At 34.3% G+C, this 15,067-nt stretch overlaps 2 protein-coding genes across 7 annotated transcripts in view; both read right to left on the reverse strand.

The window, feature by feature from the left end:
- The window catches only part of LOC150107702 (tropomyosin-like), a 102,940-nt gene that overhangs the window by 78,911 nt on the left and 8,962 nt on the right, over positions 1–15,067 (reverse strand). The gene's annotated exons all lie outside the window — the stretch shown is intronic.
- On the reverse strand, positions 8,483–9,508 carry LOC150107703 (uncharacterized). Its single transcript, XM_090392023.1, has one exon. The coding sequence runs from the start codon at positions 8,947–8,949 to the stop codon at positions 8,539–8,541; it is 411 nt and encodes a 136-aa protein (XP_090248149.1). The 5' UTR covers positions 8,950–9,508; the 3' UTR covers positions 8,483–8,538.

Raw genomic sequence — 15,067 nt, forward strand, 5'->3', positions numbered from 1 at the left:
AGAATGCAAGAAAAGGTAGACAGAAATGTAAAACACTATGGGGACAGGCTTAGCGAAGGCCAGATCTTGCTTTAACTGAACTGAACAGAAGTGACATCGTGTCATGGGAAAACTTCAAGTTGTCAAGACGTCACATCAGATAATGGCAATGATGAGGAGGACCCTGCCATACAGAAATAAAGAGGTTATGATGCCATTGTAAAAAGCCTTGATCAATGCTTATGTGAATTACTGTGCACAGATTTAGTCACTGGGTTTTCATGGTGATGAGGATATGTTAGAAAGGGTCCAGAGAAGATTCACAAAGATGGTCAAGTGGTCTTTGGAATGTGGAGTATGAGGACAGGTTTAGAGAATGTAAACTGCAGTCTCGTGAATAGGAGGAGTGGGAAATGTGATCGAGACACATAAGTTGGTTAGGGGTTGTTAAAAGGTTGATATGGAAGAGACTTTTCATAGAATGGAATGGAGGGGGGGGATAGAACAAGAGGCCATCCCTGGAAAGAACTATATAAGGAGGGTGTGAGGAGCAGGTTCTTTACATGGAGAGTGGCAGTGAGTGGAATGCATTGCCTGAATGTGTTGTGAATGTAGACACATTGAATCTGTTAAAGGTTGGATGAGCTTTGTATGTGATAGTGCATTAATATTATTATTATCATCATAATAATATAACCACATCTGGAATACTGTTTCTTAGAAAGTGGGAAAGGACACAAAGATAAGTGACCAAGATGGCAACTGATCTATAAAATGCTTTCTTGGGATAGACTGAAGGGTTGTGAATTACAGTCTAATTGATAGATGGAAAAGAAAGAGATGGGATAGAAACATATGTTACTAAAGGGATCTTATCAATGCAAAAGCAAAATTTTTTCAATACATGATAAGAGAGAGAGAGAGAGAACAAGGGATCACCACTGGAAGTTGTGTAAAAGCGTGGTTAGCAAGGGCATGAGAACTAGATTTTCACTTGGTGAATGATGAGTAAGTAAGTGGAAAGGATTATCAAAGACAGCCTTAAGTGCTTGACAGTAAATTACTTTAAGGCAGAATTTTTCAATTTATCAGTTTTTCTGTCAAAAAAACTGATAACCACTTAAAAAAATTGTTTTCCAGTGAAACTCACTGAAACTTCTGTTTCAAAAATGCTGTCTGCCTTTATTATTATCAACAGATCTCTGTGGAGTCAGGAGACTCATTGTGGGAGGTCCCACTCTCGCATGTACAGCTCATCATACCTCGACTTAAATGCATTCACTGTCCCTGCACTCACCACACTCTCAGGCAATGCATTCCAATCCACCACTCTTCATGCAAAAAATCTACTGCTCATCCCCAGTTTATACAGCTTCCAGGGATGGCCTCTCATTCTCCCTGTCTCCAGATATTCTATGAAAAATCTCATCCACATTAATTTCATAATTAACCCTTCCCATGTTTCGATCATGTCTCCCCTCTTCCTTCTATCCACTGGGCTCTGTAATTTGCATTCTCTCAATCTGTCCTCATATTCCACATTCCAGAGACACAAAACTAACTTGGTTAATTGTCGCTGAACCCTCTCCAACATCTCATCATCTTTTTAAAATGTATTATTTATTTGAAATGTATTTAATGTGTGCAAAAAGCAAAGGATTTTTATCCAGTCAAAGCATAACTAATCAAACCCATTTGAGATACACCACCATCATCTTCAAAAATAGAAACCATACTAAGTTTTCATTTTATATTCAGTACATAAAGTGATATTTGTACAGCTTTTAATAATCAACAAAAAAGATTAAATGAATTATTATTATTATGTGACACCTCCAAGTAGTCTAAGGACTTATCATGGGAGGACACTCTATACCACTATAGAAATCCTCTACCATAACAACACAGCTACCATCAGCACACAATATCATCTACTGTCATCAATAGTGTTTTATGTTCGAAAATTGTGTGTGTTCTCATGGCCGATCTGCTGAATATAATTGGATAAGAAATTTATCAATGTAAATTAATCCAAGTAAAAAACAGAAATATCTAAATGACCAATGTAAGAGTGAATACAGAAGATACTATAGAAAACTGGTCTACTTAAAACATATACACACCCTCTTGTGATAGTTAACATCATTTTATTGTAAATTTTTGTATGGGGGGGGGGGATTCTGAAAACAAATCTTGCATTTAATATAGATCAGAAATTTCAGAACAAACAAGAACTTAATGCAAAGTTTTAGTTCAAAAGAATAAGAAATGCTAAGCTATAGAGTGTGACATCCAATGTTTTTCATATAGTTTTTATGTAGTTTGATGCTAGTAATAAATTAATGCTGGTAGTGCTCATGGAACTGAAGAGATTAATCCGAGTTCAGTTTTGTGTGCTTTATTGTATTTGATAAATAAGAATTATAAAGCATTAATGTTGTATGGCTGTTTCCAGAAGGACTGGATTAACTGTTAAGAATATAGCTGATATAATGACAGTTCAAGCAATTTGAAACATGTTAGCAATATGGACAAAAAACAAAATAGAGTATCAACATATGAGTCTAAAGTTTAGGATGAAGCACTGTGGCTATGAAATAATGGAAAACTAACAATCGCAGTAACTATAAGAGCTGTTGAACAGAGAATCTCAGAATACAAACTGAGAAATAGATAAATATAATGAAGACAATTCCTCTTCATCAAGATGAGGAAATGGTGAACAGAGTAAAAGATAACCAAATTATCATATTATTGAATACCTAATGCAACCAAACAGCTATATAAATATGGAATTGTAAAATTACATTCATTGAAAGGAATGGTAAAGATAAACAAGATAAATAAATTTAGCTGGTGGGCTGCATGGATTGTGTACTTGCTCTCCAACCTATAACTGGGTTCAAATCCCTCTGTCTGTAAGCATGGATGTTTGTCAATATCCTCAGGTGATAAATTAATGTCATAACCCAATCCAGAAATGGCTTGAAAAAATGCTATATTTGACTTAAGAGCAAAGGAACTGGATTTTTTTTCTTCTCTAAAATATGATTATATAAGACAAAGATCAGAAGAAGACTATGATCATTTGTTGAGTGTGTGGTAGAAATATGACATACACTGGCAAAGTAGTTACAAAAACAGATAGACTAAATGGTAATCATCACTAAAATTACATATATGATCTGTTGTTCTAAACAGCATATGAGATACTAAATTCACGAGAATGATCTTATTCACATTCAGAATGGCAAATACACATCACTAATTAATCTCTATAAATTCAATAATGTAACCTATTTTTAAATTGCACAAGTTCATTAACTTCAACTATACACTGTTTAAGGTATACTTATTATTATTATTAACATCAGACCTCCATGGAATCAGTCTCATCATATTTGCTATAATATATCATGCATCATGTAGACAACAATCCTCACATGACATGAACATTTCACGTCTTTTTTTGTTGACAACTTCTAAAGAAAAACATTTGTTCAATTATCACTCTCTGCCAAATTATGAGCTAATGTAATGGCAAATATACCATACAGGATACCAATAGATGAAATTTTTCATTTTATGAAGGGTGGGAAGAGAACACATCCATGAAAGTTGAGAATGCATGCAGTCAAAAAGGGGGAAGAGCTAGATTTTTCTCTCATAAAGTGGTGGGCAATTGAAATGGATTGCCATTGGAAGTTGTGAATGAATTCAAGAAAAGGTATGACAGCTGGCATAGGTGATATGTGCCACTCTCTCCCCTTGATGAGTCCCTGACTTCCTGGCCTAAATAATAATAAATACTATGAGCAAGATGCAGTAGTCTAAATCAGGGGTCAGCAACCGGCGGCCTGCCCAAACGTGCATTTTTGGCGGCCCATAAAAGGTTGACCATACTTACATAGCATGTGGCCCGTATGTTGAATGATTTAAATAATACATTTTATAATATGAATAATAAATTAAAAATAATTTTATATTTATACTTCGTGATGTCTCCCGTGCAACTTGGAAATACCAACAAAAGGAAACTTTTGCTGGTATTATTGAAGATTTACAAACAGAATTTTCAACAAGATTTGTTGAAAATTCCGTTTCAGTGGATTTTCATACAAAATATCATCGAAATACGATTATGTTCGAACGCTTTTAATGTCGACAATGATCGATGCTTACCAAAAGAAAAAAAAATTTAAGGATTAATCAGTTTTGCAAAGATGATAGTCGCATTTCGAAGCACCTACATTTGCAAATAAGCATTTTCTGCCATGAGTTTTAGAAAAAGTAAAATTTCTTCTCGACTGACTGATGAACATTTGCATGCTTCGATTCGAATTTGCACCTCAGGTTATAAAGTGGATCTAGATAATCTGGCTAAGGGAAAACAATCACAAGTCACATTAAGCAGCAGAGAGACATACATTTACGCACATATTGTGATGGATACACTATATTACTTTGTTCTCACAAACTTTAAGATTGTGTTTCATTTTAATGCTTGTTTCATATCTCATACTTTAAATATTTAAATGTTTTTTAAGATTGACATAATGAAAATTGATAACTTAAGTATTTTTTTTTTCACTCACTATTTTCTCTTAAGTAAACGCTTGCGGCCCAATTATTAAAAATAAAAGTTGAACGTGGCCGGCGAGTCTGAAAAGGTTGCCGATCCCTGGTCTAAATCATTTGAAGCTTGTGATTTTTGATGTCTTTTATTGCTCATAAGCTTATGCTATTGACAATTATTCCACATGATAAAATTTACTAATAATATCTCAAATCAATTGTTATTTGTTGTGTATGGCAGCAGTTATTGCACTTTTGTGGCTAACTGATTTACAATACTTTAAACACCTGTACAGTGCAGATGAAAAAAAAAAAAAAAAACTTATGCAGTGGCTAAACAAACTAGATTTGTAAATATGTATGCAATAATAGTGGCAATGTCAATGAACAATTCAACTTGTAACTTTAAACAATGAACCAACTTTATAAATGTCTGTATCCTATCCCACCTTTAAGTAGTCTGTTACAATCAAGCAACTAGGCTTTTACAAAACTTAATTTAGTAACAATATTGTGTAATTAATCCTATTCCCAAAGTTACGTCTGCAGGATTTTGCCTCTGCAAAATCCTGCAAGCTCTGTATGAGACTGGAATACTCCTCTTCAAATGAAAGACTCTTCATGCTTCTCACATTCAAGACCAATTTGAAACCTAGGTCTTTCTGATACAAGGGCATTATTGCTATTAACTGTGTTTTAAATTGCTTTATAAATTTTTAAAATATGAATAAACATGAAAATCATATTTTTACCAAAATAGTTTATTTTAAATCTTGTAGTCAAATGAAATCAGTCAATTTTGACCCATAAAATTGTGAGGAAGTGATAAATACCACTTCCAGACATGTTAATTAAAGCCAGTGAGTAGTACCATCCAGAACTGATACAAATCTATTAGTTTTATTTTATTTTTCTCATAAAGACAAATCATAAGTTCTAATGTTGCAATCAGCTGAGCTGGGAGGAGAAATTTTACAAAGATCAATATGCACAGCAGAATCTAAACTAATTAATGCTGTGAATGTGAATATATGAGATCTGACAGTACAGTAACTAGATTAGTTTAATCTTTTTTTTTTTTTTTATTAGTTGCAATTTATGGATATTGATTTACCTTCAAAGTACTCCCTTCTGAATTTATACAAAAATCATATTAAAAGATCCAGGACTCATCACAATTAAAAACTTTTTTTCCCAACAGCTAAGGTTTTGCCAATAGAGTTTTTGACATATGAATAAAACATTACTACTGAAAACAAACTGGATGCATATAATTTTGGTGCAGTATATGATTCATGCAGTTACATGTACAACACATACAAGCATGCTAGGATTGTTATATGCCACACAAAAATTAATCTTGTTACTTATTGCCATATTTTATGTTACATAACTTAGATATATAATGAGGTTGACAGAGTATAACTCACATGCAAGATTTCTTACAATTTTATGATTGCTTTAATTTACAAATTGCAGATTATTAATAATTTTTAAGGTCAAAAAGGATTGCTTCATGCATGACTTATAATCTTAGAGATAATTAGATATATTTGATTAAAAGTATTTTGCTCTACTGCAAAAAGATTGATTATATGTTTAAAAACTGGTGAAACAATGTGAATGATTACCTTATTTAAAACAGAAAAAGCTATTTCAAATAAAAATCTAACTATTCAGAGTAAGCCAATTATCCTTTATAGAAAAATTGCTAAAAGAACTTCATAAAAAAACTATGTGAGGTGAAATGAATTGTAACTAAATGTACTCTGTAGTAAAATAGATTCATTGGTAAGCAAAGATATGCAATCTAAATGAAAAATAAATAAAATAGCCAAACCATTATTTATGGAACATGTTATGTAACTGAAGAATTTACATTATCCTGAGTAAGACCAAAAGCTAATATTAACGTTTACACAAACAAAGAGATGCAATAAAGATTTCTTGGGCCTGAGAACAGACGTTGTAGTGTTCATCTGTATTATGAAGCTACATCCTGTGTTATATATGCATTTACACATACATGTTTGTGTATGTTGCCAACAATGCCATATTGCAATAATGTAATATATATATATATATATATATATATATATATATATATGTGTGTGTGTTGACCATCCTGTTTGAGCAGATAATTAATATTATTATCCTAAGACCCCATGGAGTCAAAAACTCATCTAGAAGGTCCTTTTGTCATATACACACAGCTCATCACACCATGCCTTAAACACCTCAAATTCTCTACAGACACACCCTCTCAGGCAAAGCATTCCAATCATTCACAACTCTGCATGCAAAAAAACTGCTTTTCACTCCCCTGCTCACACTCTTCTTATGCAGCTACCAGGAATGACCTCTGGTTCTGCCCTATTCTCCCACCATTTTCTATAAAACCTCTTCAACATTGATCCTGTAACAAACCCCTTACTAACTTGTAGGTCTCTATCATATCACCCCTCTTCCTCCTATCCACTGTATTGTGTATCTTGCATTTTTTCAACCTTTCCTCATATTTGACATTCCAGAAATCAGAAACTACCTTAGTCAGTTGCATCTGGGCCCTTTCCAACATCTCCTCATCCTTTTGAAAACCTTGATGTGAGACTATTTTGTGTATTATATGCTTGAAAAAGTTGTATGTTTGGTTTGCAAAGCAGAATGCCCAGATTATCTAAACCTAAACTTAGCAAACAGTGATACTGTACTATAAGTTCACATTCTTCATGTGTGGGATTCACAAAAAAAGCAAGATTATTAAAGTATTTCTAGCTAGTTCCATAATACAAATCATGCATGAATCATGCTCATTATATCAAGAAAGTACATGCGTTGTTTTTAAGATATCACAATCTCAGTCACAAAAAATAAATAACAGTAATGAAAAATAAAAAGAAAGTGTTTTTATGATAAATGATAATTTGTTTCATTAAACCTGTATTTTACTATTGTGGAATGTTCATAACACAGATACTGTATTGTAGCTATATAAAGTTTTTCATAAATGTTCCTACAAGCGCATGTATAAGTTATTTCCACTCTGCAGTGGAATGAAATTGATTTTTTTTTTTCATTCAGTGAAACTTGTGGGATACGTAGGATGACCATATATCTGAGGATTTTATAGGATTTTTTTTTTACTTTGACATTAATAAGATCGTCATTAATAAGTACATAATTATAAATGTCATTACTGAAAACAAACGGCAATAATACAGTTTCACAAAATTATTATTTTGCAGCAAACAGTGATTAGCCCATCCCATTTATCTAGGAAAGACGATGAAATCATGTTTAAGTTTTGCTTTGTGAAAGTGACTTCATTTCAATACATTCTTCGTATGACATCAAGTTAATTTCATGCAGAACTAAAGAATGCTTCAGGAACAGATATTTTTTCGTTACTGACAAAGTAAACATTAGCAATGGAATCTTCGTCTAAGGAGGAAAGAACTGTTTTAGTCAAGTAATTCATTTATAGCATCATTGTATGCGAAGTATTTTTTTATATATTTATTTAACATTGGAAATGGGTAGAGTGTGTGTGTGTGTTATTAACCAGGTATTTCCATAGAGGCCAAAGCTCACTGTGGGAGGCCCACAATAGTTGTATTTGACTCTAAAGCACGATTGCATGATTCATTTTTCGTTATAGATGCACATTTTTTATATTAAATTTTTTTAAAAAAAAGGGGGGGGATGAATAGAGACCATACCGCGTCGCTTATTGGTTTCATACGGTTTTTTCCATCAGATTTAATCTGATGAAAAATTGGCCAAAAAACGGGGTCTCGTAAAATACTCCACATTCTGGTCACCCTAATATGCATAATTTAAAAAAAAATCAAAGCTGAGAAAAACAAAAGTAGAGAGTAGGGGAGAGATAAAACTATTATCGATTATAAGAAACAAGGTCATATCAGGATAACTTAGTATGTCATTTTATTAATATTTCATTTTGAATGGAGATGAATATGACTGCTATTTACAGAAGTTAAATAATGTAGTTACCCTTTTCAGTTGTACATTCATGATATTATGAAGTTCATTTGATATAATACTAAACTTCATCATTGTTCCCGAAGAAAACAAAGATGAACCAAATGCTAATCCAGGATATCCCGCACTTGGCTGCCTATTTCGCCTATTACGTTCGCTAATTACTTCCGTTTGTACACTAGAACAACGTAATCGTGCCCAATCTTCATTTTCCGGATCTTCAATTTCATTTCCATTTGTTATGGAATTACTATAAGATGATTCTTCTGGAGAATTCACTGGGTCCTCAGCACCATCAGCTGTTCTGTCAATGATGTTCGCATCGTTTGATGAAACTGGAGTAACTAAAGGATTCCTCCTTTGTCGACTAGTTACTTCTCCAGAATCTTTCATAATCGCTAAGTTTTAAGAATAATAATGAAAATGTCTCCTCACCCCCTAATATTATCTGATATCAAAACAAAAATGATGATGAATTCAGATTACATACCAAATTAAAAGGTATTCAGTTCCGTGTTAATATTAGTAGCAACTAACTAATAAAAAGAGTTGCTCAATTGAGTATTTACTTAAAATCTCATGACTGCAGATAATATCTTTATAATCACACTTCGATATATATATAAAATTTCAAACAATACACGTTGCCATTGACTAATCCTCTTCAATTCTGGGCCACGTGTAAACAAACTCAGAAAAAAAAAAAATCACGTAAATCACATAGGCCTAAAAGTTGATTGTAACGCCCTCGCTGTAAAAACGATAGCACGTCGAGTCAGGTGATAGAGGCAGGAAATTCTTGAAGTTTCCTAGAATAAACGTGCTGCGCTATACGCATACGCGAACAAGTATTCCGTCAACAACTTCCCACGAAAGTGCGCAAACTCCGTGTAAGATAAGTTATGCGCACACACAAAATGGGGCGGTGATACGATGCAACAGAAACCGCCAGGCAAGCAACGGTTGCCAAATAAGGAAACGAAATAAGTTATTTTAAGACGTTGTCCCTCTCTTTCTCATTACTTGCAGAAGTTAAACTGCAAGTTATACAGTACACGCTCGGCTAAATTTTTCATATTTCATTGCTATTCATTAGTTGAAATTTAGATAGTGCTAAAATATTCAATTGATTCATTTTAAACTCTCCGTGAGAAAAGTTCAGGCATAGTCTTAAAAAAAAATTTTTTTCTGATAATTTCCAAAGGAATTGTAAAACTTGTCGTGAAAAAGTATTATATCGATTTTTGTTTTTTGAATAAGAGTCGTAAACATTAAGCCGCAATTTTGTTATCTTGGCAAAATTGTGTCATGTTCATATTATGTTATTTGAATCGTCATATACAAACCATAAGAGGTGTACACAATAAGAGGGATCCACTGTATAATTGATAGTTATCACTTCTCTTTAAAATAAAAAAAAATCCGGAAGGAATTTTTATGAATGCAGAATGAAACAATATTTTCTTATTTTTTAACAACATTTGATACTTTTAAGGATTTAATATAACTTCAAATAATATACAGTTTCTGGCATGCAACAATGGCACAGTTTGGCAACATAATTTGTCACGTGAGGCATGGTTGCTTGTACATATATTATTTAACTTGAGGGAAAGCTGAGCGAAGTTGTTTACCGGGATGTTTTCGTGCTGGCGTTGTCCCTATGTAACATCATTTCAGAAATCAAATCCAAGTGATATTAACTAAATAAAGTTCGATTTAATTGGATAATATATATTTTATCAATTAGGCTAAGGAACGCAAACATTTAATACATTAGTTTTGGCATTACTTAAATCTCTCCCATCAATACAAGTCGTCTGAATATTGTATTACCAAAATCATTATCTGCTTCCCCCTCCTCTCCATCGAGAGAGAGCGATTCTTTCAGAAATGCATACCTCTGTTTTTAGTAAAGGACTGTCATTCGGAATAACTAATGGTGGCAAAACGCGACTATTCACTATGCTCATCTCTGATCTTAAAAACTATGATCTGTGTGGAGGCATGGTTAGATGGTTGTTCAAATTACGTCAGTAATCCAGACCAGAGTATATTATACTTGAAAATTATGCTCCATGCCCAGTTTGCATTTATGAAAGATGCAAAATCCGAGACTGGCCACCTCACCTTTAGCTGAAAAATACTTATCTCGTACTACAGTAGGAATCAAACACGGATCTTTCCAACCAATTAAAGTAAATTTCACGTAGGATTTTGCTGTTATTATGAAAAGGCAACTATGTTAAGACATGACGGAATAAAAATCCAATTTTACAAAAAGCTCTCATAAAGTTTCCTTGCTTCCGGTATTTAAACTTTTTTTTTTTTTTTTTTTTTACAATCGAAGGGCAACCAACTGTCTTCGCCACTTCTCTATCAAAAATCGCAGTGCTGAGAACAGACATGCAGGCGACCTCTCTTTTTCTTGCTCATTCATTTCTTCTACTTATCACATTCGATCTCTTGACTCTCTCTTTCTCTCTCTCTCTCCTATTCTTGTTCTTTCATTAGCTAATCTTGTTTCAAGTCTTCTAATGTCTCCATTTACCGCCATCAATTTCATGTCTTCTTTCTCCTTACTGACCGCCTCTGCTTTTCCCTCCAGAGACTTAATTGTAGCCAGTGTGGGAAACACAATTGCAGACCATCCTGACAGGATCTCAGATCCTCAAAGATAGCCCGACAATCACAACCATCAGTACTGAATGGATGGCTGACCAGCGCAATCCTCTGCTTCAGCGCAATCAGTGGGGGGGGGGGGATAATAAGAACTTGCAATCATGTGCCAATGCCTCTTCTTTCACTTCGAAAGCATTTGCCAGAATCTTTCGAATGCCTTCCAGAGGAACTGAGGTTACTGCTTATCTAACTGATAATTACTGAAACTAGAGATACCTCGTATTTCAGATGAACCCATACTATTACTATATTACTGTGGAGGACAAGCAATGAATGATACGGGAGGCTCTTCAAATGATAGTGTAGGTGCCTAGTTTGATATCTTGGGTTGTCCTGAGTAACACAATTATATATCGATAACTCAGATGACATAGAACAATGAACCAATATCGACTATCTCCACAGTCTCCCCCCCCCCACACACACACACCTGAAGCTGTAAAGTGAGTTAAAATAACAATTGATCCAACTATGGTAGGAAGAGATAATTAATTTACCTTGGGATGAACTGTCATAAAACACTGGCACAGTATACGTTGCCACAGATGACTCTATTTCGAATTTAGTATCTTCACACTGTGGTCCCTCTACAGTCACCGAACCTTGTACAAATGGAAATGCTGGCTGAATTATACTAGGATATACATATGGTAGAGAATTGAGAAGATTGTTGCTAATAAACTTTGCCTCACTTCAACTATTTCTGATATTGGCTCCAAACTAATATCCTCAAGCAATTCTAGTGCGTTTAGTTCTGTGCTTTCGGATGGTAACTGTTCCTCCTCATCACTGTTGTTAGAGTCATTAACAAATTTCCTGCCAGGCATTCTACTTATCGCTGGTAAATCTGTCATGTGTTACTGTTGAACCCCACTAAAAGGTAAGGCCTTAGTACTGAATTTTGTTGATTCATATCCTGTTGTGGAAAATCCAAATCATTTCAATGTTCACCTGCCACTACTAACTTTCAACCTATAGGGTTTCTGCTATTTTTAGGACAACAGAAAGCCGGTCCTCTGAAACAGTCATTTTACTAGACAATAGCTTTCAGATCTATGTATTTCATATCTTCAAGGATCACAATCAGATGGACAGTACCATTGTTTGAGCCTTTAGGCTAAAAGGTATATGACATCTACAAACCTCAGTAATAAACCTTTAAATAATTGTTCATATGATCGTCCCATTTTAAACAAATGTGCTGGGTTCCCATTTTTACATATAAATATATGTTATACACTTATAGTAATTTACACTAATTAAAACATCCATATCACACCAAAAATTAGGCTTAGCGAGGCAACTGGTTCGATGCTTAAAACTAACAAAAGATCTTATAAATTTATTCAGCCACTTACCGCTCAGTTAAAATTCTTGTAATTATTCACCACTTATTACATATTCCTAAATCATTACTGAAATACCAAAAATACTACTAAAATGTCATCAAAAATACAAGATGAATAAAACATACAACTGTCAAAACATACGATCATCGTAGTCAAAGAGTGCACCAAGTACATTCAGAAAGCCAGCACTGCGCAGCCTGTCATCTTCTGGTCGCATTTCAAAACGACACTTATCAAAAGCTAAATAATAACATCGCTTAACTAGAAGGATAATGGATGGCAATGCTGTAGCCAATGAAGTTCTAACTGAGGCTCGGCTATTGCTGTTACCCTCTTGCCATGATCAGAGCTTTAATTGCCCAATAACACCTTATCCCTACACTGTCCTCTACAGATAACGGGGAAGATGAAAAGCATTCTTGCTTCGCCCCTTTAAGCCAGTCCTTATAAGGATAAGGCTTAATTAGAAAAATGCTCAAATATGACACAAATATTAAATATGACATGCAACGCGTTGCTGTGGTTCCGTAATTTAAAAAAAAAAGGGGGGGGGGAATAATGCTAAGTTAAGAACTAACTATGTGGAGCCTATTGTTGTACTCCTATTGAACAACACACACACACACACACACACACACACACACACACACACACACACACACACACACACACACACACACACACACACACACATAAGACATTGAAATGATCACATCTTTCTGTTTTCACCAAACTATGGAAATGATCTGAGTCATAAAAAGGCGTGCTGTGCAATAATGTTCTTATAAAGCGACGTCATCCATTACCATGGCAATCGAATTAGGGCTACTTGGCTATTATTTTTGGATACTGCACTAAAAGCAGTTTAATTATGATTATTTACAATACATAACATAATTTTGTATCGTTTCGAATTGTTTTGCCTAATTTTTCTGGTGAAATAGTCTGATTAAAATCAAAGCAATGACTCGACACCTTTTTGTAGATATCCCAAATACAGTACTAAATTTCACAAAAAGCTGTCCTGTAGACCAACGAGCGTTATTATACGAGCGCAAAAGAATGTTAAATAAATAAAACAATAACGAATAGATATTTACGAAAAATATCTAAGAAAACATATTTTAATTTTAGACCAAAATATTCGTATTCTGATAACTTGAAAACATAATGCGTTCTTCTTATTGTCTCGATTACGTTATTTTAGATTAAGACTACTATAAGTTAACTCAAGCTCCAGAGCAGTTCTTATGGCTATCGATTGAGTGTGTATGTGTGTGTGTGTGCGTGTGTGTGCTTAGATTAGTTTGTTTATAGAATGGCCTGAGAAGGGTGGACAACTTTCTAGGAAGAATACCTATTGTTTTGATTTTTTTTAAAATCAAAATTATTCGAGATGTAAAATGAAACATCATCCTACATGTTTAATTTCTTATTATCTACTTTCTTGCCATATGTCAAAGCCTGTGTCCAACTAAATTCAGTATCTCAATGACGTTAATCTTTTTTATTATTTTTCATTTCTATCTACCATAGGCTACTTTTATCCGTTCAAGCCGCAAAAACGTAGTAATTCGTCATACTTAAAAGGACTGATCGAAAATATGAGCCAGAATTTTGTATAGGGAACGTGAAATATATATGAGTTTGTCTCCTTCGAAGTACAATCATTCTGAATGTATTTAACGATTCTTGCATTGTTCATTTCATCTTGTATGGAATGGGATGCGGCTGACCATAGAGCCTCCGTAGTTCAGTTGATAACCACAATGTCATTTGGATGGATAGATCTGGGTAAAACCCCGTGAAGGAAGGACGCGAAGAATTTTTATTAGGGTTGTTCAACTGAAGGTGAGTTGGATGGTCATGATCATAAGGGATTGCATTTATCATGAGGGATGGAAAATCCCAGGTTCATCCCGGAAACGCACTTGTTTCCAAAAAAAAAAAAAAAAAGAAGACCACACTTGCAGTTAATAGACTTAACACTTGTCTCGCAGTCTTAGTTGTTTCCGCTGTAATTCCGACCCAAACAGTTGCCATGCCATATTCAGTTGTATATCCGCAACGTCTTGAATTTGTAATCCTTCAGAGTTCTCTTCATCTAGAAAAGAGGAATAAGTTGCTAGAAGGAGGAGATCTAGTGAGTGAGGCTGGTGGGGAACCACAAGAGGCTGTGCTTGGCTTAGAATCCCTGTACACTGAGGACATCCTGGCATGGTGCATCTTAGTGAGCAAAAGGCAGGTGTGGAAGATCATTCATGAGACCGTTTCTGATGAACCACATCAGGAATACATTGGAGAAGGTGTTAATTAGACAGTCGGATAAATAGCTTATGCCGGAACAAATGTCGTCCGTTGTGTTATTTGTTGCTATATTACCAAATTTGCAGAAGAAACTGATGGATACACGTTTGTTCATTCAACACGCCCGTTTTATAGGATGGAATGAAATGTTTTCTTGGTTCCATTAGATCACA

This window comes from Typopeltis vanoorti, chromosome 4, assembly GCF_054136105.1.
Source record: "Typopeltis vanoorti isolate ZY-2024b chromosome 4, IOZ_Tvanoo_1.0, whole genome shotgun sequence".
NCBI classification, from domain to species: domain Eukaryota; kingdom Metazoa; phylum Arthropoda; class Arachnida; order Uropygi; family Thelyphonidae; genus Typopeltis; species Typopeltis vanoorti.